The sequence below is a fragment of the Oreochromis aureus genome, linkage group 14 (genome assembly GCF_013358895.1).
Source record: "Oreochromis aureus strain Israel breed Guangdong linkage group 14, ZZ_aureus, whole genome shotgun sequence".
Taxonomy (NCBI): Eukaryota; Metazoa; Chordata; class Actinopteri; order Cichliformes; family Cichlidae; genus Oreochromis; species Oreochromis aureus.
In genome coordinates this window covers 26,450,134-26,475,943 of record NC_052955.1, presented here as the reverse complement: position 1 = coordinate 26,475,943, position 25,810 = coordinate 26,450,134, and the positions used below count along the sequence as shown (strand labels likewise).

Here is a 25,810-nt window from a genome sequence, read left to right as displayed (position 1 = left end):
TGAATTAGTGTGCCCCACCTGTAATTCAAAAAGGAAGCCATCTATCATTTGTGTAGTATTTCATACAGGCACCAAAGAACAAGCGCCCTGATGCACGCTGCAAAATCAGGCGGGCTTACACATAGTAATGTGCGAGACATCATTGAAGCTGAGGATTTGCTCAGGCTCAGTAATAATCAGTCTGACACCTTCTCTCACTTTCGATCTCTCAGTCTTTTACGTCTCTCTGCATCACGATCTGATGGTAATTCAGCGCAGTTCCATTGTCATGTCAGCAAAATGTCGAACCTGATGTACGGGAGACAAAAAGAAGCCAACGCTGTTTTCAAAAAGCTGAATGTTAATGTTGTCATTACAATACGCCAGAGATCAAAGCGTGCCAGGCAGCAGTTGGTTGCAGAGTGATGTGCTCAGAGGTTTTTATCGCCTTTGATTTTTAAACTTCCACACTTATTTGAGCGCAAAGCTCTAAATCATTAACATTTTCCCAGGATCTGTGATTTGCAATAGAGAGAAAAAGAGGGGAAGTCATGCTGGAGAAATTACTAGAGCCCACAAAGAACTGCTTCTGACTGTTGTGTGAAATAAAGGTGCAATTCAGCTCACATACCAATGATGGAAACATATTGCAATGCCAGGCTTAGCTGTACTCACAGCCAGCAGCAGTAAAAATACCAGCTATTCTTGTTATGTTTAAGGCAATAAAAGAAATGAATGTTTTGTAGAGTAAATACGGTTTGGGTTGCACTCCCTAAAGCTGTTAAAAGCACAATTACTTTGAAATAGCACACTTATAAGCTTACACCAGCTATTTAAGCGGTTGCCACATGCTTTTAGCAGTTAAATACTAACAAAAATTTTCTCTGTACTCACATAATGTCAAGTAAACTGTTTCAAAGTTAACACCGTAATAAATCTAAAACCAAGCACATTCCAGATCATCTCAGTATGACCGCATCCCTTACCATGAAACATGGCTGCACTTTTCTTTTCTTGTTATTTAAGACACAATAACTCTTGCAGACAGATCAGGGGGACAGTGTGATGCAGCCAGGAGGAGGCTTCGACAGCAGGCTTCTCACCCTGCATACTATCCTGGTTAATGCTCAACAGGAATGAACAATTCACAGCTGATTTAAAGCATCCTGAACCCTTTAAATTAAAGATGTTTTGATTTAATAGTTAATATGGCAGGTGGAACAAAGGTTGGGGTACTGTGGTCTCAAGTTGTTGCACATGGATGAGTGGGATTTAAAAGTTCAATTCGGGATCAAAATGCAAAGCTTACTGCTGCATCAGGGAGCAATTAAGTGCTCGCGTACTTGCATTTTGCACACATTTTTGTAAGTGTGGTGTTGTGAGAATACTTCTTGAAATATGTCTTATCATAAGACAAGATGAAGCTTATTTAAAAGTTAACTGGTGGCAGAGTGGTCCAAGTTCTTACTGGGGTTGATCACAATTTCCACCATCATTGCTGTTTATTATTAAATCACATATTTTGTCTTCTTACACCTGGAGCCATAATTTGAGCAAATCTGAGCTATTAGCCCATAAAATGGGTCTGACTGTACAGAGATGTTGGTTTTGACAGTCTGTTTCTACCTGCCTGTCCCAAAAAGGTCCACCTTAAACAGGTAAACAGAAAATGCATGTTGAAAGTTAAAGCGCAAACAACAGAGGCTTTTTAAGAACCCGTTTTTTAAGGTGCCTTATAAAATACTGCTTTTCATCTCTCAAATACTGAATTATGCACTCGATTTGACAAAGATCAAGGTGAAGTATTCACAGTTTGATTTATGGCTGCTGCTAGCAGGGACGAATGGTGCCATGCACAAATGTATATGACTTCACGTTTCCTGACCAGTGGGGCCACAATCACAGTTAATCCTGGAAAATGCAGCAAAAGAGCTGTCAGGCAATGTAGTGTGAAAGAGACAGGCATCCTGAGGGGATCAGCTGTTACACACACACACACACACACATAGAGCATTTTGGCTGATGGACATGTGGTTTCAACACTGGCATGGCTGTCAGGATGCAGAGATTTTTAGCTGGAGGCGAGAGAGAGAGCTGTGCAGCTTTGTTCTGCTTTTTGGCACAATTTTCAACTTGTGTGGTTTGAAACAATGTCAAAGGAAGCATAGTAATTTTTGCTTTTTGTCATCCATCCCACTACAGCTTACAGAGTGGCAGTGTGTGTCCCCTCTGAAACTCACAGCACTATCCACACCTGCATCTGCTATAATTAAGAGGAGAAGAGGGTCAAGAAGAGCACCAGCATATACCTCAATTGATTATTGATTAATGACCCTTTGATTATTCATGGTTTATATTTAACAGGCAAACATTTTATCCATTATGCAGTGCTGTTCAAAAATCTCATGCTAGTCTTCATTTTTTTATATTTTGCTGGGAAAATGTGAAGTTTGAAGGTCAATATTTAGTATGAGCACCTTTATTCCTTAACACTTTCTTAGGCAAGCTAGCTGTAAGTAGTTTCTCCAGAGTGGAAAGTCTCTGAAAGTCTTCAGACTTCAGAAAGTTGGAGAACTATTGCCAATTTAAAAGATTACAAAAGACTCTGGCTCCCTGGAAGCAAAATGTAAAAAAATAATGGCTGATTCAAAACTTTTGCACAAAACTGTATCTCTTCCTGGTTTATGTAAACTTGGTGCACGAACCTTCAAGAAATCAAGCAAATGTCCTGCTGCTGTCAGGATGGCAGAAGCATCAAAATTAGCTAAATGTTGCACTTTAACTTGAGAAACCAAAAACAGATTTAACAACTCGAAAGAGAACAACTTGTTTGCGGTAATTGCTAAGAAGCCTGTTTCTGGGATGAAGGATTAATTACCAGCTTCCAGAGCAACTAATGAATCCTTGGAGGATCAACACGCAGATAACCACAAGCACTAATAACACGGGTAGTGCGAATAAAGAAGAGTCATTTTTTTGCTTACATGAGCTAAAACACAGTTGGACACTAAACAGAATAAGAACCTTAGCAATCCAAAAACATCTGCAATACTGAGCTACTTTACTTACACCAAAACAATACACCATAAACACTGACAAACCATCCGAGAACATCCGTTTTCTGAGTGGCTTCTGTCGTGTATCAGAGCTGCTTACAGAACAAAACAACTGGGTATCCATCAGATGTTAGTGACAATAGTATCTGCCTGTGCAGCTTCCCTTTAAAAACATCTGGAAACTATTCTAATAATAGTCAAAACATCTTTATCGATATATACCAAGGTGTCAAAACTTTTCATTAAATCTACAAGAGATGTCTCCAAATGTCATCTTTATGGGGGTAAAAGTTGATCATGCTATTCTCAACTCTGGTTCTCTCTCCAAAGATGTCAAATAGTGCTGTTTTATCACAGCAGTATGAAACACATACAAAAGTCGTCCTTTAGTCTGTCTGTGTCAGTACTGGATGCACAGACACTCCTATTTAACAGAACAACAGAATCTACCTACGGTCAGGTTTAGGTGGTTTGGTTTAAAATTCAACTTTTCATTGTATTTTTACAAAAACAAAGAAAAAAGAAAAGGAAAAAAAGCCAAACTGTCAAATGCCCCGTACCAAATGCCCAAAAGTGACGAGCTGGGACTGGGCTCAGTATCTAGCATGCTACTGGGATCTAATTAAAGAACAACAATGAACGACAAAGTCAGCTGCCACTGACTGTGTGATATATTTTGCACGGCTACGCACAGAGAGCTGTTATTCTTATCAATTTTTGTCACATATGAGATAAAAGGTTTGAAGTCAGCGCCAGTTTCAGCTGCGGACCTGTCGCTATAATTAATATTAGCTCCTATCAGCGCCTTACAGGACGCTCAAGGACAGAGAAACAGTTCACAGACAATCACACTTTGTTATTCCTCCCACAGTTCAATATGATAAGCACCCACAGGGATTTACTTGTATAATTTGTACATTTGACACACCTGATGACTGAGAACCTTCACAGACATTTGACACACCTCTTTCTTCTCTTTTTCATTTTTGCCTCCCTTTTTGCTTTTCTATGCTCCTCTAATCATCCCAGCATCACTTGAGTGATTTAAATAGAGGCTTTTGCTACCTTTGAAAAGACTTTAAACCCACCCGTCAAACCCCCATGAAGGCTCCTTAGAAGAGATTTATTTTATTATTTAAATTATGCCGTTTAGCAGCGATCTAGGGGAATATGAAAGTACAGTAGTTGTGAGGCTTGTTAAGCTTTTTTAGGAGACATGTAACAAAAAAATAAATAAATTATGAACCACAGTTTTCTCTTAGATCACCAGTTATGCTGAAATCAGTACCAATTAGTACAACATCTTCACCACCTACTCTTACATCAGCAACTTTTTAAGTAATTACGACACCGAGCGCGCTTCCAGCCACATGCTTTTAAGGAGCGCTGTCAGCATGTGCATAACACTGACTGATATGGACAACGCAACGAGCAGCAGCAAAAACAGCAACCACAAAACACAGCCCACGTCGCCATAATTGGAGGTCTGACTGTGCTTCCTTAACTATGTCAAGTTTTCAACTCGTATCCTTCTTCCTTTGCTTAATAGCACCCGACTGGAGATTTAGTGCCACCAGCTGTTTATCTCAGTCAGCTATTACTGATATTTGCATAATGGTTGTTAATGAGAACAGACATTAAACTGCATTGTTTTGGCAGTTTCGGGGAATTTGCTCAAACTTTGCACAATATTTGAACGGAAACCCGATAGCGCTCGCTGTTTATTCTGCTTTTATCGCATCACATCATATCCCCCTCCATGTTTCCAACACAGTTATGTCTATTAGTCCTCCGCTGGCTTCAGTTGCCTTTTTCCGTTTACCCTCAGCTTGAAGTATTCATTGTGTATCTGCGGGTCTCTTGGCGATCTTCTGGAGACAAGTAACTAGTCTGTTCAGACAGTTTATACGCTGTGTTGGTTAAAGTCAGCTGTGACTGTGTTTCAGGTTAGAGTGAGTCTCAGGAAATGAGCGTTAGTCATGGTGATGTCCTCTAAAATGATGTTAAACAGGAGTGTGTGTGTGTGTGTGTGTGTGTGGATGTCTTTTAAAGTGTTCCAAATTGAATGATGGCACTATAGAGTCGAGGACACGATTACCATAGCAACAAGCATAGATAATGCGTTGGATAGGGCTGTTGAGTATTTGTTGTTTGGTGGTTTTGGAGCGGGACCAGCAGGCAAAGAATTCCTTCCTTTATTCATTATCATCTTTCTCGTTTCACAGCTCCTCCGTAGAACGCCACAACACATGGACACTCTTCTTTTTCCTTTTACAGAAGTTGCTAATCCGGCCTTTCACAACGCTGTGCAAGCTCTCAGCAGGCAATGTACAGTAACTGAGCTGACACCAACCCTCTTCTGCCAAATTAGCAGTGTGTGAATTAGCTCATGCAAAAGCTTGCCCAGTTTTCACAAAGCCTTCATGTCTTTTTCATTGCAACACATGTTGAAAGGTCATCGGGAATTAGCTTTTTTTCCTGCCAAGTTTTTCAGATTTTTTTTTTGCCACATATGGCCCAATCACATCTAAACCAGTGACAGTTTTTTAGACGAACAGTCTCCTCTTCTTTCTACCAACATAAATGTGAATATCGACCCTTTTCTTCATACTTTTAAGCAGAAACACTGATAAATAAGCAGCTTTCTGTGAGCGTGTCATTTTTCTTGTTACGAATATTTGCCAGTTTATCTGAATTTCCTGTTTCCACTCCACTGGTTTGCTGCGTGTCAGTTACTCATCCCTGGCATTGCCTGTAACCCATTAAACTCCTCGTATCATGTACACATTAGACATTCAAGCCCACACATCCATGGCAAAATAAAAAATACAATAAACAGTGAGCTAGGAAAATTTGGTATTGTGATTTTCATACAGTCATGTGAAAAACTAAGCACACCTCATGATTCAGTAACTCTAAGAACCAAATATAAACAGTAATAAGGTGAAGTAATTGTTTTCTGTATGACTTAATCGTTCTCACATTGTTATGGAGGAATTTTGTCCCACTCTTCTTTACAGAGTTGAGGTTGACTGAGATATTCATGTATGCACAGCATTTCAGTCAGGCTGAGGTCTGAACTTTGAACTTTGGGCCGTTGCAATGCTGCGTTTAGTTTTTCTGTTGTAGATTTGCTGCTGTGCTTGTTGCATGAAGCAATTTGGGCCTCACTCACATTTGACTCTAGAATACATTTGTATACAGTAGTAGTTGCAAAACAATCCTCAAACATGTGCTGTGCATTACTGCTAAAGATCTCCAGTCTGGTCTCATCCGTCCGAAGGACTTCGTTCCAGAAGTTGTGCAACCCTTTTCGATTTTAGAGGGAAGTAGATTTTTCCTGGCAACCCTTCCATAAAAGCCAAACTTGTTTAGTCTTATCTCAGCTTTGACATTAAGCATGCTAACTGAGTGCTGCCCAATGTATAGAGTATTTGTGGTTCCTCTGACCTTGGAGTGAATTTGCTGGGAAGATCGTAGCTCTGTTAACACACACCTAAATGCTCTAGACCAGCAAACTGCCAAAACTTCTGCTTTTATAGAGGTGCTCACACTTGATGATGATCAGTTAATCAAGTGCATTTTATTAGCACTGCTAATAAGCTGTTGAGGCTGTAAAGATGTACTCAGTTTTCACAGGACTGCAAAGAGTCCTGAGATAACTCTTTTTCACATGTGTGTGTGTGTGTGTGTGTGTGTGTGTGTGTGTGTGTGTGTGTGTGTGTGTGTGTGTGTGTGTGTGTCCTCAAATACATCTGTCAAAGCACAGGGTGCACATTGGTTCAGCACGAGGTGAGACACAGTGTTAACATGAAGCCTGGGCAACTCCTTCGACGTCCTGAGAGCGATTGGTGCATTGAGGTGGTAGCACGCTTGGTAAAACACAGTATAAAGTGGCATCCTGTTCCCTGTGTGTACTCAGTGACCTGAGAACGCAGGGAGAGCTGCTGTTGAAAGACCACATAGAGCTAGAGTCACTTCAGGTAAATACTACCTCGCTTTTCATCATCCCACCTCTGTTACATGTGTTCCTTTAGGAGAATACAGAATACTCTTCAAAAAGTGAGGCCTAAGGACAGAGAGTCATAGAGATTCAAAGCGAATCCGAAACTTCCAGGCTCTCTGTCAGAAGGAAGAAAACCTTGGAACTCAGCCTTTATCAACAGCATGTTGCTTTGATCACGTCACAAATTTAGATCTGCGCGGCATTTCCAAAAGAAAACAATCTAACACTGTTGTTTGTTCAGTATCTCTGTCCTCCCGCCGCGCTGCCGCTCGTCAGAAGAGCCTCTCTGAGCAAAAGGCGGTAGCTTGTTTAGATTCCGCATTTCTGCAACAACAGCAGGGCAGAGAAGACTCAGCAGTGCAGAAGTTTTTTCAAAAGACAGGCAGATTACTTCATGAAATCAGTACTCTTCGGGGGGAGGTGCTGATTTTCCGTGCTCGTGATGTGGCCGTTCAACTTAAGGTGCTAAAGTCGTGAATGTTTCTAATAGCAGCTGCTGTAGTGGAGGCTTATTTGTCAGATAGTGTTGACTTTGCCTCTCTATGCTCCTCTGAGCCAATCCGTTGCCCCACAGTAGCTTCACAACTAAAAGTCACATATGTCTCCGAAATGACTGTACAAAGAAACAGGAGGGTGCCCAACAGATGCCATGCACTGTGACAAAAGTAAAACTCAAAGCTGGTCCTCACCTCCCTGGAGCCCTAAGCCAAATTCTGCTGAGGGAGCCTCCTACTAGACCCGTGAGTCCTGTAAACCATTTGCCATTACCTCACAGTCACACCTGACACCCCCGCTGTTCCCACAACAACCCCACCCCCCTCCTTTAAAACAGTTTCCTCCATCTGTTGGTGTAAAACAAAGTCGACCTATACTAAACAGAATGAGATTTATACAAACAAACATTTAGAATCCTAAGATGATTGAATATCAACATTAGCATGCAGTAATAGGAAATTAAAGCTTTGGCTGAGCTGCATAGCAATTGGCAAACACAAGCTAATCTGCTAGAGCTGACGCTGTAATGGGTCTGTGTTAGTACTGATGCTGAAGCTGAATCTGTCCTTGTAATACAGAATTTCCTCTACTAATAAACTTAAGTATATACACAGTTGATTATTATTAATTTTAGCCACTACTTTTAATAACAAATACATCTTATATGATTGCTTATCATACACTGATTAGGCATAACACTATGACGCATCGAAGCATGAACTCCACTAGACTCCTGAAGGTGTGCTGTGATCTGGCACCAAGATATTAGCTACAGATCCTTTAAGTCCTGTTAGTTGTGAGGTGGGGCCTCCACGGATCAGACTTGTTTGTTCAGTACATCCCACAGATGCTTGATTAGATTGCGATCTGGGAAATTACCTCAAAGTCATTGTTGTTCTCCTCAAATCATTCCTGAACCATTTTTGTGCACTCTGGTACCAGGAGTTCCCCAGGTAGGCAATGCACACTCACCCAGAAATCCATGTAAAAGAGAGCAAGATCAAACCAAGCCAACTCCTTCCATCGCTCCGTGGTTCAGTCCTGATGCTCACATGCCCATTGTTGGTAATTCCACAGTGGACAGTGGTCAGCATGGGCACAGCAACAGGTCTGAGGCTATGCAGCTCCTTATCTGTTCTCTGACAACTTTAAATCAGAACCAGCATCAACCATGTGAGCTACAGTAATTCGTCTGTTGGATCGGAGCACACAGGCCAGCCTTCACTCACCACATGCATCAATGAACCTTGGCTACCTATAACCCTGTTGCTAATTCACCTCTGTTTCTTCCTTGGACCACTTTTGATACTGACCACTGCAGATTGACCCAGTCTAACCATCATAATTTGGTCCTTGTCAAACTCAATCAAATCCTTACACTCGCCCATTTTCCCTGCTTCCAACACACCAACTTTGAGGATGAAATGTTCACCTGCACCCACCCACTAACAGGTGCCATGAAGAAGAGATAATCAGTGTTAGTCACTTCACCTGCCAGTGGACATAATGCCATGCCTGACATTTCACAATATGTTTTAAAAAACCCTACCTTTCTTTTCACAACCACATAAACATTTATTTCTTTTTTTTTTTTAAAGAATAATAAAGAATAAGAAAAAAAAAGTTACAAATCTCTCCTACTTTTTCATATTTACTTTATCCCTGTCATGGTCCTGGGTCTGTGACTCTGTGTTTATGTATTTAGAATCTTTGGATTCTGGTTTATTTCATACTCTAAGGTTTATTTTATAATCTCGGTTCTGGTTCTTTTAGATGTGTTTCCGCTTTGTGTAATATTACGTTTTCTGGTCTTCATTTTGTCATCTAGTCGTTAGGTTTCCGTTTCCATGCCTGTGTTCCACATTTAGTCAGCCTTGTCTTTATGTTTATCTCTTGTCTCCATGTTTAGTGTTCCTTTTCTGTCTCCAAAGTCAGTCATGTTCCTGTGTCTGTTCCATCCCTGTGTCAAGCCCATGTGTCGTAATCTTTGTCTCTGTGGTTATCATACTTCCTGTTTTATTGTGATAGTCTGTTGTCCTGTGTGCATTGTGTTCTGCTTTGCTTCCCCTGTCCTGTTAGTCTGTATCAGTTTCCAGTTGTGTTTCCATCCTGTCATGTATTTAAATCCTGCAGCACCACATGCACAAACCAGACCTACAATTCTCTGCTTCAACTGAAATTATTCAAAAATGATTCCAATGATTTCTACTCAGTCAGACTTGCATGCAGGACAACAACAACATATTCCACCAGCTAATGAATTAATAAGGCAAGTATTGATGCACTTCAGCAGTTCTGTACAAGTCCTATCTGAATATGACAACATTTAAATTACTGCTATCACTACAAACCCTCTCTAAATTTTCACCTGTCCAAGATGCAACTTCAACCTTAAAAACAATGAGCCAAAAAGTTCCCCAAATACCAACTTGAGGATAGCTATGGAAGTAAGTAAATCCCAACAGAATAGAAATAATTCTGTTTACAGTCTTGTAGGGGCAAAAAAAAGTTTTGGTCTCTATGACTAATAATGACATATTTATTAGCGTATTTCCCTCGTTCCCTTGGTTGTTGTAATAAAAGTCAAACGTTTTGCTTTTTGCAGTAAATTACTTCTAACAGTAAATGACAACCTTCCCATCTCATCTTGGTTTAGCATCAGCTGATCACTCCCGAGCTCGAGCCTCTCATCCAAACATCATCGTATTTAGCTTCAAAATGAGCACAAAAGGCAGCAGCTTCAAAACAGTTGACATCACAGTGGCTACGTCGATCTTTTACAAAGGCGGACATGCCCAGTGGGTGCGCTGTACAAAACAAACAGAAGCCTCATTGTGCTAGTTTAATAGTTTTTGATTTTTTTTTTCACCACAATTCACAAAGACATTTATGACTATTTGTTTTGTGGCTTCGAGGCACAAAACAAATAACTTCGTATTTAAAGGGAGTAAACACTTAAAAGCCTGCAGCGGCAGCAGTGTGTGTGTGTGTTATTGTGCCGTGAGGAGCACATACACACACACACAGGTGCACACAGAGAATGAAACACCTCTCCTGTTGTCATGCTTTCACCTACACTGCAGTGCCAGAGCAGATGGTGTGCGCAACCCTGGGTTCACTTCCTGAAACGAAAAGAAGCAGAGAGAGCGATGGGAAAGAGTGGTAGAGATGGACAGTGTGGGACTATCTCCTCCCATACTGTCCATCAGCATTACTGTCAGGAGAAGACAATGCTGCGTGGAATGATTAGCACTCGCGCTGGTATCGTCTCTCTGTCTCTTTTCGTTTCCATCTCTCTCCTCTTTTCTCTCCATCTTTCCGCTCATTGTTTCTGTACAGCAGTGAGTAGAAACTCTAGCCTGTCCTCGTCTATTGTCACAAGTCATTTTTTCACCACCGTCTGTCAACTGAAAGCTTGAAGACAAACTGACAGGATGACTGTGCTGGCATATGGTTCACTCTCCTGTACAGGGAGCCATGTTTAAGCGAGTGTGTGCAGATGTGTACAGAGCTCCATTTAAAGTTGAACTGGAAAAACTAAAGTGTTAAGCTGTTATATATGTTATATATACATAGACACACTCTGCCTGAACTGTGGGCATATTTGTGCTGACATATGCACGACTAAAGCTGCAAAATCCTGGCACACACACAACACTACTCTCATGGCATCACTGTAGCCGACTGTCTGCTTGTTGCTTGTTTTCTTCCCACAACCTCAACATGCGAGATGGACTGAGTTTAGGATTTTCTTTTTTAGTTTACCTCATTTTAAATACATTTATTCCTTAAAAAAAACAAACATTTTTGGCTTTATTTTCTCCTCTTTGCAGTCATTTAGCGCCAAGATCTCCACATCTGTCGTATCGGTTTCATCTTCTTATTACAAATAATCATGTGGACAGCAATACTGGCCACGCAAGGAATGAGTGCAATTAATTTGCAGTGCTTGTAATTACTGGCATCACAGTAATGTCAGCACTATTGCCAACCACGTCTGTTTTCAAGGCAGCTCAATCAATACTCGTTTGACCCCCGCTATGAGGTGAGTCGCTGATCTTCCCAAAGCTTACTGTGAGTGTCTAAATTCACATCATCAAAGCGCTGACGCGGCACTATGGTAATCAACGCTGGCATGATCTCTGTGGTGGTTTATGAGAAACATGACTGTAAAGTTTAAGTGGGATAATGGTTTTAGACTCCTAAACTAAACGTGCTTCATGTTAATAACACAGTTTCCTTGCCAAGTGTAGCTCTGCAAATTTGACTTCAGGTGCGTCACAGGTGTTCATCACAGGGTGACGTATCACCTGTCTCTAGTTACTGGTCCTGCAGTATCACAACCCACTTACATAACCCGGTGTCTAGACAAGTTCATATTCCAGTGAGTATGTAATGAAACTCTTAGCCTGAAAAATGTTACAATTTTCCAAGCCAACATATCCAGGATAAAGAATGACAATTAATAGACTAGAGGATAAATCATCACATCCTTATTCCAAACATCATTAAGCATTAGAGAATATTTAGTACAGCCACTATGTTTTGTTGATAATCAGTTTGTGTGTTCTCTGCAGCTCCGGCCAATAAAAAAGGAGTGAGGAAGACTTCAGTGTGCAAGGCAAATGCACCCATGTCACAATTAATCAGCAAGGCATCCAGACGCCCTCACAGTAAACTGTGACTCTGAGCTGTCAACTGATGTTTGCTGAAGTTGAATAAAATCACTCATGCTAACAATGGTTCAATACCTTCACACTTTCCCTCCGAAAAGAAGAAAAAAATAAAAGAAGAAGAAAAGAACCGTGCACTTTTGCTCACAGTTGGAAGTGGAAAAATGTTTTTCTCCATCGATTACCATTTTCATCACCATCAGAGCATGAAAAGTAGCCACATTTGCAGATTTTTGATTTGGCTTCAGCTGCCACACACTTACCAACTGCAGCAAAATCGCTGCCAGATCGAGTTTCTGCTTTGGCACCGTGTTGACTTTTATAAAAACAGCTTTGTTTAATAGAACGCAGTGCATCACTGTCTCATCGCTATGCGCACAGAAACCAGCAGTCATTTCAGACCCTCTGACACGTGCTTTTCAGCTCGATTTCGCCGTCATCCGCAGAGATTCGGAAATCAAGCGATGCCACCATATTTTACATAAGATTCGAAGCTCCGGGCGATGAGAGTCAAACACACAAGTCAGCTGAGCAGCAATACTGCTGAGGTCAAATCCAACTCAGACGCTCTGCCCACACTGCAGAGCTGTCTCTGCACACCACAGAGAGGCCGAGAGAAGAGTGGGGCAGAAAAGTGTTTAGGTGTGTGGGAGAGAGGCAGAAGCAAAAAGACTCTGCTTCCATTCATGGCATTCTGAGACGTGAGAATTTGAGCATTTGAGAGGAAGACGGAGAGGTTTAAAGATGTGTGCGAGACGATGTGTGAGACATAAAGAAAGTGTAAATGAACTGTAAGGAGCGAGGCAGTCAGAGCGACGGACAGAACAGACAATCAACCCGCGGGAGCTGTCGGTAATCTCCCGGCACGGCGTTATATTTACGAGTCCCGTCAGGCTGAGCAGCTTCTGCACGACTTACTGATCAGTCTGGAGTCTGCAGATCACAATTTTTAAAAGTGTAGCGCAAGCTCACAGCAAATATAACACAGGTTTGGCAGAAGGTGCTTCAGCTTAAAGGCAGAGAAAGTCACTACAGATGTAGATAACAATCGTTTTTGTTGTTGTTGTTTTTTTAAATAAGAGCTCATTCATCTAAAGAGTCTTTATCTGAAAACTTTGGGTCCCTATTTTGGAGAAAAAAAACATTTGCTAAAAAGACATGATCAAATGTCACGTCAATAAACTGATTAACTGATTAAAGAATATAGATACATCTCCACTGATATGAGGGCATTTTTGTAGGTAAGTATAACAGAAAAACATTGGGATACAGTAAATGAGATGGACACACAAAAAAACAAATTCTGCTTTTTGTTAAAGGTGCCCCACACATACTCTAACACACCTGTACTTCATGCCAGTGTGTTTTCCCGTCGACTCCTTGAGTGAGATGTGGCGTGGCGTGAAGGAGCCGAAGCTTCGCGCAATGATGGCCACGGTACGGAACTTGGCCCTGGCCTGGTTGACCACGTTGGGGCTGGTGGCGCTCTGCTTGCTGTGGTCCCCATTGCCCCTCTTCAGGTTGTGGTCCGTACAGGCGATGGACACCTGCATGGCTGGGCTTCAGTCGGGGGAGCGAAGAGGAAAACTACAGACGGGACAAGGAGGAGTGAGGAGGAGGAAAGGAGCCTCTTTTTGATTCTTTAGCTCAGACTCGGGTTCTCCTCGTCTCTCGAAGCGCTTTTGTTTTCCTCGTAAATGGACTTCAGTCTTCAGTCGCTCTCTCGCAAATGCTCCCTCTCCATGTGCACCACTTTGTTCTGTGAAGCAAGATAAACCAGCAAGAAAAAAAAAAGAAAGAAAGAAAAGCTTTTCCTCTATTTTTTCCTTCTGTGCTCACATCAAGTGTCCCATTTTAAGTATTTCCTTTCAGAAGAGAGTCAGCAGAACAGGTCAGTCATCAAAAGCTAGAGAAGAACAAAGACTCCTCAGTTCTGTGAGGGATCCCCAATCTATTTCCCCCGCTGGTTTTTCCTTCTCCTGTGTCTTGCCTCTGATGCAGAGCCGGGAGATCTTTATTTTTTTTTTGTTTCTCCTAACAGGGTTTCAGCTGCAGAATGACAATAAGTGGAGGTGGAGAGGGTGCAGCAGGATGGCAGGGGAGCGAAAGGGAAACAGAGAGATGGAGATGCGACCCAGGCGCTGCGCTCTCCCCGGTCTGACTGTGGGAAGAGAGAGCGAGCGATAGCATGTGCGAGAGAGAGCGAGGGAGGAGGAGGAGGAGGAGGAGGGGACAGGGTCAGGAAAGGGATAAGGAGACAGGGCAGCAAGGACAGACAAAACAAAGCAGAGGAGTCACTCTCAGGTGCCGTCACTGTGCCCCATCGCACTTTTTTGCCATCAGCACCCCCCACCCCCCCGCGTCTCTTCACTTCTTCTCCTCGGCGCTCCTTTGGTCCCGCCTGCCGATGTTAATGCGTGTCACTAATGTGCCCATGCCCCAGTTTCTCCCCCTCTTTTCTCCCCCCACTCTTCCGACTCCCTCGTTAACTGATGTTTGTTCTCAGTTTTTGGACGCTCTGCTCGTTTTGAGCTCCTCTGGCTTCTCTTTATTTTTATTTTTATTTTTTGTTTTTCTCAGCAGGGAAGCCACATTTACCAAAAGCGCACCTTCAGGGGAACTGAAAGAGATGTGGTGCAGCACACAGCCTCTCTCTCTCTCTCTCTCACTCACTCCCACTCGCTCTCTGTTGCGCTCTCTCTCTCTAGCTCCCACTCTACCTGTCTCACTCGCCCTCTCTCACTGCTGCTCACCTGTCACACGTTTCTAAGGTTCCTTCCTGCACCTTTAATGTCAGTACAGCAAAGCTATTATTCCCTCTCTAACACTCTACCCACGATCCTCTCTGAGCCATTTCATTTTTTTCTTTTCCCCTCTCTTTTTTTGTCTTTTACTACATCCTTATTTTCTGGACTTATTTGTCTCAAAGGCTTTCAGTGTTGGGTACAACTAGCACTAAAAGGGCGAGATATCCTATCACCAAGGCACATACTGAAACTTACCAGAATGAATGAGAAATTTTGGCTTATAAAGCTTGTAACTAGAAAATTAAATGGATGTTGCAGCATGCATAAAAAAAATCTCCAGTAAGCAAATGTGCAAGTCAGGATCATAGAGTATTTGCTGACATAAAGTAACAGTTTTCTGAAATCCCCTAGCACATGATGCATCCAACCGAAAAGCCAGCTACAAATCAAAGAGAATGAGAAGAGGATGGATGAATGAAATGAGGGAGGTGTGGAGAAACTGGAATCAGGAGAAAGAAAATGACCACAAAGGAGCAGGCTGAGGCTAAACAAAGCTGAGAAGAGACAGAATTTATAAATCTTTGTGTGTTTGATCACAGCACATCCAATTGTGTGACTGTGTGTGCGTGTGTGTGTGTGTGTGTGTGTGTGTTGTAAGGTGTTATTGTTGTGTGCTTTTCAGTAATTCGATGAGGGGTGTCAAACAGAGGTAAATGGAGCATTTTGCTCCAGGCTCTGTCTTTTGTTTGTGCGCGCGTGTGCAGTCATATTCACATACATGCAGGGTAAATATCAACACTGCAGCATTTATGCAAGTTTGCACTAACTTAACATAATCAACAAAAAATAGTGTTTTTCATTCATTGTTAGCTTATTTGGTTTGTTTGTCCAAGCAAATTATTCATATTTCTTCCTTAAGTAACAGCACTCACAGGCCACTTCATTAAATAGCTTCAACTGCTTATTAGCACAAATATCCAATCAGCCAATCAAATGGCAGCAACTCAATCCATTTGATCACAGAAACATGTTCGAGACGAGCTGCTGAATTTCAAACTGAGCATCAGAATGAGGAAGAAAGGTGATTTCAGTGGCTTTGAACGTGGGACAGCTGTTGGTGCCACACAGGCTGGTCTGAGTACTTCAGAAACTGCTGATCTGCTGGGATTTTCTCACATAACCATTTATGGGGTTTACAGATAAGAGAAACTATCCAGAGAGCAGCAGATCTCTGGGAGAAAATGCCTTCTTGATGTCAGAGATCAGAGGAGAATTGGCAGGCTGCTTCAAGCTGACAGGAAGGCAACAGTAACTCAAATAACCACCTGTTACATCCAAGGTTTGCAGATAGCATCTATGAATCCACAAAACACTGAACCTTGAAGCTGATGAGCTACAAGGCCACATCGGGTGCCACTCCTGTCAGATAAGAACAGAAAACTGAGGCTACAGTTCACTGTACTCAAATGGCCTTCACAATCAGCAGAGCAACCAACAGAGCACCTTTGGGATGTGGTGGATCAGGAGTTTCACATCATCCATGTGTAGCCAAACAAATCTGCAGCAGCTGTGTGACGGTATCATGTCACACCAAAATCTCTGAGCAATGTTTCCAAGAGCTAACTAAGAGTTAGTTCTGAAATGAAAAGGGCATTTTAATACACATAAATTGTATAGTAACCATCTACATGCAGAAAGATGCAGTTGAAAAGTCCAAGTGTTTTAACTACTGGTTAGATGGTTGCATTGGGCCAACTTCAAGACAGACCTGCTTTAGTCCAGACATATACAGACAACATATTTAACCAAGCACTCAGAGCTTCCACACAATATGATGCTTACTGCTGCTGTCGCAGTGTGATCAGTAGGATCTGTTAGCACTGCAGAAACATTTCTGACAGTTATCATCCACAGGAAAAATAGCTTGTAGAATCAAAAACTAATGGATCTATGGAGTCTATACACATGATAAATATAACAACATCACAGCAACTCTTCCTGATAAACTAGCCCCGTCTAAATAGGGCTTAAAATACAGCCGTTTGAGGTAAAGTGGCTTAAGGAAACCAGGGAAACAGCTTTTGGCAGAGGTTAATGATGATATCTGACTATGACACATACAGAAAACATAACACACACACATATATATATATGTATATATATGTATAAAATATATTATGGGGTTTTTTTTGTAAATGTCAGGATTTCTGATTCCTAACTCAAGGAAAAAAAAACCTCACATCATCTCACCCCTCTCATATCTCTTCCTTGACTGAGAAGATATACGGAGCTTTGGATCAATCTTCCACTTTATTGAAAAGCAGCTCATTCTGGATCAATACTGCCTTGCTCCTCAAGAGAGCCACAGATCCCCAACCCACTGCAAACATGGAGCAGGAACTCATCTAATGAGGAGAAAAGTGCTGAGTAGAAAGGAAGATTATTTAAAGTGTGCTACAAAGCTGGACTGACTGGACTTTGAATCACACAGTATACAGAGAGAAAACCCTGTATGTGTTTTTACAAGTACATACATTTTAAATTCCAAGTATTTATTAGATTTTGCATTTTATAACAACAAATACAAAAATACAGCAAACAAAAGCAAGAAGCAAACAAACAAAAAAGAACAAGAAAAACGAAACAAAACAAAAACAGTGAGGTTTCAACATCTGTTGCATTAAGTCAGGTAGACATGTAGGTTCAAAAATTGTCCCATTGTTCCACCGAAGCTTCTGTCACATGATTTAACTTTCCCAACATCTTAAGTACATACATTTTATACTGAAACCTGAATCCCATTGTGTCATAAAAACACCCAGCTCAAACAATTTGGCAGTTCACTTGGCAGAAAAATCAGAAAATACATTAAGTTTCGCAGTGAAGTCTCATTTGATGCTATCTGTACATAATTTATACCTCTAGGCCTCCAACATCTCTCTATCCTCCCATTAACTGTGGAGGTCTGGTGACTGTTTTAGTACAGTCAGCTGTGTAATGTTCGAGAAACCACTCAGAGATTATATCAGCTTTCGTGATACGTGTGTTAAATACGCAGGCAGACTGTGGCGTTTAAATGATGCTCAGTTGGGACAAATCAAGTGTCTCCAATGTTCTGTTGAACTGTAGTTTGCTTTGTGTTATTTGCTGGCAGGAGCTGCACCTGTGGTGCGGTCTTCTGCTGCTGCTGTGGCTGCTTCAAGGTTCAGTGTTTGGAGATGCTCTTCTACATCCATTCCTATCAGCTCAAAGCATTCTGGCCAAACTCCTCTGACCTCTGACATCATGAAGACATTTCTGCCCAGAGAGCTGCCCAGTAAACCCTACAGATGGTTTTGTGGGAAAATCCCAGCAGATCAGCTGTTTCTGAACTGCTCAGACCAGCACATCTGAATTAATCATCTTTCTTCACCATTCATGTGCTCAACTTCAGCTGGTCATCTTGACCTGCATGCCTAAATACAAAGGATTCCTGCCATATGATTGGCTGATTAGATATTTGTGTTAATGGGCCTTTTTGTGTTAATAGGTACAGGTGTAGTTAACCTGTTCAACTGCTAACAAAGTGTGCAGTGAGTATCTTTAAGTAGCAATTAAATATTTGCTTTATTATTACTTTACAAAATTTCATTTGAAGAATTACTGTATCAGAATTGCTTACTGATCAATTTGTTACCTGCCGGCAGCCTCGCCTCTGTCAGTGCGCCCCAGGGTGGCTGTGGCTGCAATGTAGCTTGCCATCACCAGTGTGTGAGTGTGTGTGTGAATGGGTGGATGACTGGTTGTGTAAAGCGCTTTGGGGTCCTTAGAGACTAGTAAAGCGCTATACAAATACAGGCCATTTAAATAGTATGCTGATTTGGGTCCATACCATTTTAGGACACATCCACTCAAACAACACTGTCAGTATTTGAACATCAATTACAATTACAACACTGTGCGTTTGATTTAATTGTGAGTAATGACGGGTATTTTAAAACAGGGGTAGTTAAACGACGTATCACTTCTGGCTCTCTCTTTGGGTCAAGGTAAACTGAAAATGCTCTAGCAGTCAGCTCACAGGAGTTTTTGCAGCTGTGTCCCATGAAGGCACATACATTACTGATCTATGTGAAATATTTAGGGCTGTCCAACTAACTTAAGAACTGCCAGATTACAATATCAGGGCTGTGGACTAAAATATCTTGTGAGCTTAAAATGTGGCCCCGTTTCTATGATCTATTAATTAGTTTGCACAGTTTGAGCCTTTTTTTCTCTGTTTATTGTCTCTGCTTTGTTTTTGTTTTCCCTGCAGCTGCCCCATAAGCAGCAAGTGATGACACATCCATAACTCTGAGCGCAAGACGGTGTCCTACTTTTGCACCTGATTGTGTGTGTGTGTGTGTGTGGGTGGGTGCACGCATGTTTTGTGTTTATGCTGGGTCATAAGCTTTGTCAGCAAAAGCCCACACACTACATAGTGAAATCCTCATGAGATACCTCAAGCTACGAATGAGTGTTTATGTAGATTAGAAGTGGGAATCACTGGCAATCTCGCAGTTTTGTTATGTTGTATCTGTGGAGAACAGCATCCCTGTTATATTGTCTGTACTCTGGAAATCTGTCATTTCTCAAAATAGCGCAAATCTTTAGAAATTATACACCCGAGTTAGTTGAAGGTTTAGAAACTGCTGCACTTTTTGTCTTTGCTAAAGATGGATTTCAGTGTTTTGCTCGGCAACGACTGATGTGTTAGTAATGGGTGACGTTAGTAATCCAAACTACAAATTAACTTCTATCAATTCAAATTATTGGTCAATTTAGAGGAATTTTATATTCACTGACTCGTTTTAACCAGCACAAGTCAATTCTACTTTTCAAAAAATTATAAATTTTTAGATTTTACAAAATGTAAATGAAGATGTATACAGCTAAGGACTCTCAGCTGATGAGGGCATTAAGAAATGTCCAAGTTGTTTTTACCGATGTGTCTTGTGTGCAAAATTATGCGGTGAGGTGGAAAAATTGATTATTCATTAATATGATGCAGCATATGTTTGTATTTTGAAGCACAGTATTACACACAGCTGTGACAGCCAACAATTCTGCCTGATGTATTTTCTTCTTAGAGCATCTATTCATGTGATTTTTGGTTAAAAGTCGCTCACAAATAATTTCTAATAATAGATTACGAACAAATTATAAAAACAGACTTGGCTTTTAATTTCTCGCAGCGTCAACAGAAAATGTTTAATTTGCTTATTTTATTCTTTATGTTGTGCATTAAATATGTTGTGTATAAAATCTCAATAGGACAAAATCAATTTCTTTCTCAGAAACAAGTAAAAAACTGTTAGAGAGCTGTTAAAATGAATGAACTACAGCACATCGTGTTCTCTTTGTGTCGTACATACTGCATAATTATGACCTTGTTTGCAGTTTTGCTCTGAGAGCGATGATGTAAGTCAACAGCATTGGGGACATTTGTCCTCCTTACGACAATAAAAGCTGCTCATTTCCTGCCAATCTGACGAGCTGTCCCCACCACGGACTGAACCATGAAGGCAGCTGGGGGGGAATCCGTTTGTGTCCTCATTTTCGTTCCTGAACTGCACGCTAAGCAAAACTTGAGGAGAACAAACTTTGTTATAGTCCGAAAGAAAAACAAGAAGAAGAAGAAGAAAAGTGATACTGGGGTTTAGGGTTCTTATGATGTCTTATTTTTAACACACCACAGTGCTAAACCTTTGGAGTGTCACCCCTTGCAGACTGCTGTACTTTAAAGGGGTCCAGGTGTGCTGGTGGTATCTTCATATTAAATATAGCTTGCTCAAGAAGATGCAATTAATTAATCAGTCTATTTGGCGATTAGACTCCGATGATCCATCATGAGTTATTTTGGTACATACCAACTGTTTAAACATTGCAGCAAATCTTCACAGCAGCTGTTTTTCTCTGATGGCAGGTGTCTCTTTAGCAGGATAATCGCTCTTACTCCATTACAAAAATTGCTCAGGAATGATTTGAGGAACACGGAGTCAAGTTGTTGACTCTGCCTTCGAATGATCCAGACATCAAATGTCTGTGGGCTGTGTTTGAAAACTAACTCCAATCCCCAGATCAGCCTTCCTCACAACTAACAAGACTTAAAGTCCATGCTGCTGAAGTTTTAGCACTCGATATCACAGGACAATGCCCACAGGTCTTGTGGAATCCATGTTGTGGTGTTACAGCTTTCTCAGCAGCACAAGGTGAACCTACACAATATTTGGCAGCTTTTTTTTTTTATGTGGTTTAGCTTAGCGGTGTGAATTTTAAGAGTAGGAAGTTCTTTTTTACTGTGTAGTCTATCAGTTCGGAAACATTTGAAACAAGTTATACTGCGTATCTGCTTTTTCTCATATCTTGTGTAAATATTACCATCATGCACAAATTATTCTTCACAATTTTCAGAATACGACTATGCAAACCATGCTAACATGTGATTAGGGAAAACCTACTGCAAGCATTAGCATATTGCTACATTATAGTTATTGAGGTTTCAAATAATCTTGGTAAGCGCTCGTATGTTTCGCTGAGAATGGAACGTGATTTTATTCCAAGTACACGTGTTGTATATATACATACACTTGCAGAGCATCCTGGGTAATAAGTTGCTGACACCTGGTGAATAACGCACATTTCTTCGGGGATTTATTCCTGTATCGTCTGTGATATTAAAGCACGATGTTTACTGCCCCAGAGTAGATCGTGAGTGAAGGATGCTATGAGTGAAGGATACTATGAGTGAATGTGTCACGGTTCTGGGTCATTCTGACCCAGCTTCTTCAGTTCTTTATATTTTGGTATATTTCTATAGTATTGATTATTATTCTAGATTAAGTGCAGTGTCTGTCTGCCTCCTTGTAAGTTGTTTCTTGTTTCCTGTTTTACTTTGGAGGTTCGTGTCTGGTGTCAGTGTGTTCGGTTTACTATTCCCCTGTCTCGTCAGCTGTGATTTCTCCCAGGTGTGTTCCCCTTCTGTGCCTCATTCCTTGATTACTGCCGTGTGTATATTAGCCCTGTGTTACCTTTGTTCTCTGTCGCATCGTTAACGTCTCCTACCCTCAAGTTAACTGTGTGTTCCGTCTGCTAGCCTGCCTGTCTGCTTAGTTTATTTCTGTATTCTCAGTTTAGTTAAGTTTATGTGCCTTTTCCGTCCGCCAATAAAGCGGTGTGTTTTTAGTTTATATCTGCCTCCGAGTCCTGCATTTTGGGTCCTTCCTCCCTGCCTGCCTACACACAGCCATGACAGAATGATGCTATGAGTGAAGGATGCTATGGCTATAAGAGTATTAAAGTGATGCATCTCGACCTTAAGATCATCCACGCATCATCATGGATCATACTACACATATGAGATGGGTCTTAAATAAAATATTAGTCATCCCTTCCTCCCTCTCCTCACACTGGTACACCCATATGTATTGAGTGGGGACATACACTGAGTTTGAGATGGGCTGTAATGTGATTCAAATGAGCAGCTTCTGAGCTGCATAATTGCATTTAACTACCTGAAGGGTTCAGTTTTTGTGAACAGATCTTAAAGCATTTCAACCTTTTTACAGTACGGCCCACCACAGGTATCATAAAATGAAACGTCTCCTTTTTTTGTGCGTGTTATGTGCGGGAGATGAAGCGTCAAGATATGAAAGCCATCCCAAACGCAACAGCTGCTGTCTTCGCTCACATTCAGAGCCCTTCTCTCCAAGCTACTTACATTTTCTGTATCATTAGAATCTACATCACAAAAGCAAAACTGGTAAAATGTATTTTACAAATGCAAAGGTGGGCGGACGGGCCTAGTTTGCTCCTCTGCCGTGACAAATGAGCAGAACATCCCCACTCAGCTTTGCATAAAAGGCAGAGGTTCCACTCTCCGGTGGCCGAGCGCTGAGGTGTGTCAGAGTGAAAAGAAGCCAGACCCTTTGCAGCTGCCACCTCCACTCACAGCATACACATTACTGCTGAAAATAAAACCACATCTACTCTACAACAGGCTACTGTATGTGACAAAGTGCCAGTTAAGTAGTGTGGCACTCTCTACGATTTAACGCTAAATTTAAAAGAAAAAATAGAACAATACATCTTTGAAAAATGTGTATTGGGAGAGCAGAACACTCCTATTTAGGCAGAAACAATTACACTTTTTTCATATCATGTCAAAAACTCATTACATTAGCTGATAATAGGCGGCAGTATATATGAGTATTGCTTGTATTTCTTGTGTGTATTTGGTTCTCTTAGGAATCCAATATGTACTCTCTGAAAAAATACAATAAACACACGTTAGTATATTAATAGAACACTTAAAAGCATTCATTTCTCCTTTTTCTGTAATCTCTGGCTCATCCGCTGATATAAAAACCCAGACACCAACACAGACAGGTCATTACTGGGTCATAATCCTGAGAGTATCCATTCACTGACTCATTGTTCTTGGGGGAGCATTCGATTACAACTAGTTATTTAGACGTCAGATAGCGGGTGAAAACAAGAAGGGTCAAACTCTCCTGGTCTTATATGCATCACACCAGCTTCTCTGTGTTAGTGACAGTCAGCTCATATGTTTTGATTATTAATGAAAAATATTTTCTCATAACAGATGGGCTGAAAACGGTGAACATGTTGTTACATGGGGACTCGGTATCCAGAGCTATGCATCTTCAGACATAATTACTCTTCATGCTATAATTAATGGATTTTTTGTAATTAAACATTTCAGCAGGCCCAGCTCAAGAGTTAAATTACTGCAATTAGTGTGAGTGCACTGCGATTAGTTAAAGAGCTGATTGTCTAACTTGCGAAGCAACAGCATGCCCGTCAAATCAAAAATATTGTTACCTTCAAATTACTGTAGATTACATATTGACAGCTAATCCCAATCACAAATAAATTAATGGTGTAAAGGAAACCAATCAACTTAACTCTAAGACTAACTTCTGGCCTCCCTGCGCTGAAATGCCAATGCATGGCAGCACCTGCTAACATCACTGAGCACAACAGCTACACTTTCAACAAGACAGATTTAAGTTGCTCTGTTAATCTGGCCCCCATAAATTTACCTCAAAAACTGTTTTAGCTTATCTCCGTTCAGCCTGGTCTCTGGTTGTATCCCATCGGCTATTATTCGATGGCATCTGCGACAACAACCTGATTTTCATTGGTAGCCAAGAGCCAAGACTTCAGTAGGACAAAAATGCTTTTAAAAGGCAATAAAAGCAAAAAATGTAAACAGAAGGTGTTTTGAGATTAAAATCAGACCAATAGTTTCCTCTTCTGCTCTACGAATGGAAGGTTTACCTGCAATTATATTTATATAGCAAATTTCATTACATGGAAACTCAATGTGCTTAACACAGAAGATAAAATAATTGTTGTAATAAACAGCAAAATGTAATAAGAGGTTTTGAGTCTGTTTTTAAATGTATGCGCAGATCAGTATGTAACTGATCTCAGGTCAGTGGGCAGCTTGTTCCAAAGAATAGGAGCACAGTAACTGAAAGCATCCTCAACACACTCAGATCCAATTCTGAGAACAGTAAAAAGAACCTAAAGACATGAGAGCTCTGACTGGGTTATAGACACTGAGCAACTTAGAGATGTACTGGAGGGGAGAGATGGTGTAAACATAAGGCCCAGGGGCCAGACTCGGCCAGGCAAAGACTCCAATCTGGCCCCCTGGATAGCTTTAGAAAATGACAGCGGGCGTCGATTTCTGACTTTTTACTGTAGCTTTCACAGTTTCTCCCTAATGATCAAGACCCCCCAGTCACACTACACCAAAGTAATTAATTATCAGATAAACAATAACAGGAAAAACACTGCACTTTTCTTTCATTTACTGCAGCTGCAATTCTTCTTTTTCTTATAGAAAAACTGAGACATACTATTAAAAATGCATTCATTTTTCTTATAATAAAATGGGACTGAATGTGGTTTTAAACATATTTACACTGAGTCTTAAGGGTTCGACACACTGGAGATAAAAGTGGGCTGTATGCGGTAAAGTGAGCTGGACATCCCTGATTTGGATCATCTGGCAAATAGAGCGTTACAATACTCTAAACTACTTGATTTAAATGCCTGGACCAAGTTCTCAGAGCCAGTTTGAGACAGGAATTTTTGAACTGTTGAGGTTATTGATGTGAATATAAAAACTAAGATCACTGGAATTTAAAAATAGCAACTATAGCGGAAGCTGCAGCATGTATGCAGTCGAATTCCACATGTTCTGCCATCTGAGCTTTATGTCTTTGTTGGATGCCTTTATGTTAATACTAATCACTAAGTTGGTCACCATGGGAACATGAGCTGTCTGGAGGGAAACACTGTGTATGCACAAATGGCAGAGGAGCTTATTATAAAGTGCCTGTGAGCAAGGCACTGGGCTCTCGTACTTCTGCAGGACTGCAACAGCAGTATAATTTTTGTACCGTCCTGCTGTGTGTGCATGTGTGTGTGTGTGTGTGTGTGTTAACGCTTCCTTCCCACAGCACAACTCATAGCCAGTGTTTACTGCTGCAGTCTAACAGCTTGGTGAAGAAACAGAAATAAAACTCTCATTTCACCAAGTTAAGAAGTGAACAATAAGAACTCGCAAAGGCACCAAACTTGCAAAGCACAACTTTTTTTTTGTAAAAGTTTTGTACCTTCATGCGTGACGTAACAGGGTTGTCCTCCAACTTGCACTTCGTAATAAGCCTCTACGCCTACACCACCTGCACCACAATTAGCTATTTGTTGCAGGGAGCAGCGTTCCTGACTGCTAGAGAGTCTCCAGATATGGACACTTGATAGTCAAGAGCTGTAACAACAAGAGATAACCGTCATCTC

General features: G+C 41.1%; 1 protein-coding gene across 2 annotated transcripts in view; it reads right to left on the bottom strand.

Annotated features, from left to right (window-relative positions):
• Nucleotides 1-25,810, bottom strand: part of kcnab1a (potassium voltage-gated channel, shaker-related subfamily, beta member 1 a) — a 120,033-nt gene that overhangs the window by 74,613 nt on the left and 19,610 nt on the right. The window contains exon 1 of one of the 2 annotated variants that reach the window (XM_031752739.2): nt 13,554-14,444. The exons of the other annotated variant lie outside the window; for it this stretch is intronic. Within the exon in view, the coding sequence (XP_031608599.1) occupies nt 13,554-13,762 (209 nt within the window). The 5' untranslated portion in view covers nt 13,763-14,444. Of the gene's footprint in view, nt 1-13,553; nt 14,445-25,810 lie in introns of those variants that run through there. 2 annotated transcript variants of the gene reach the window in all.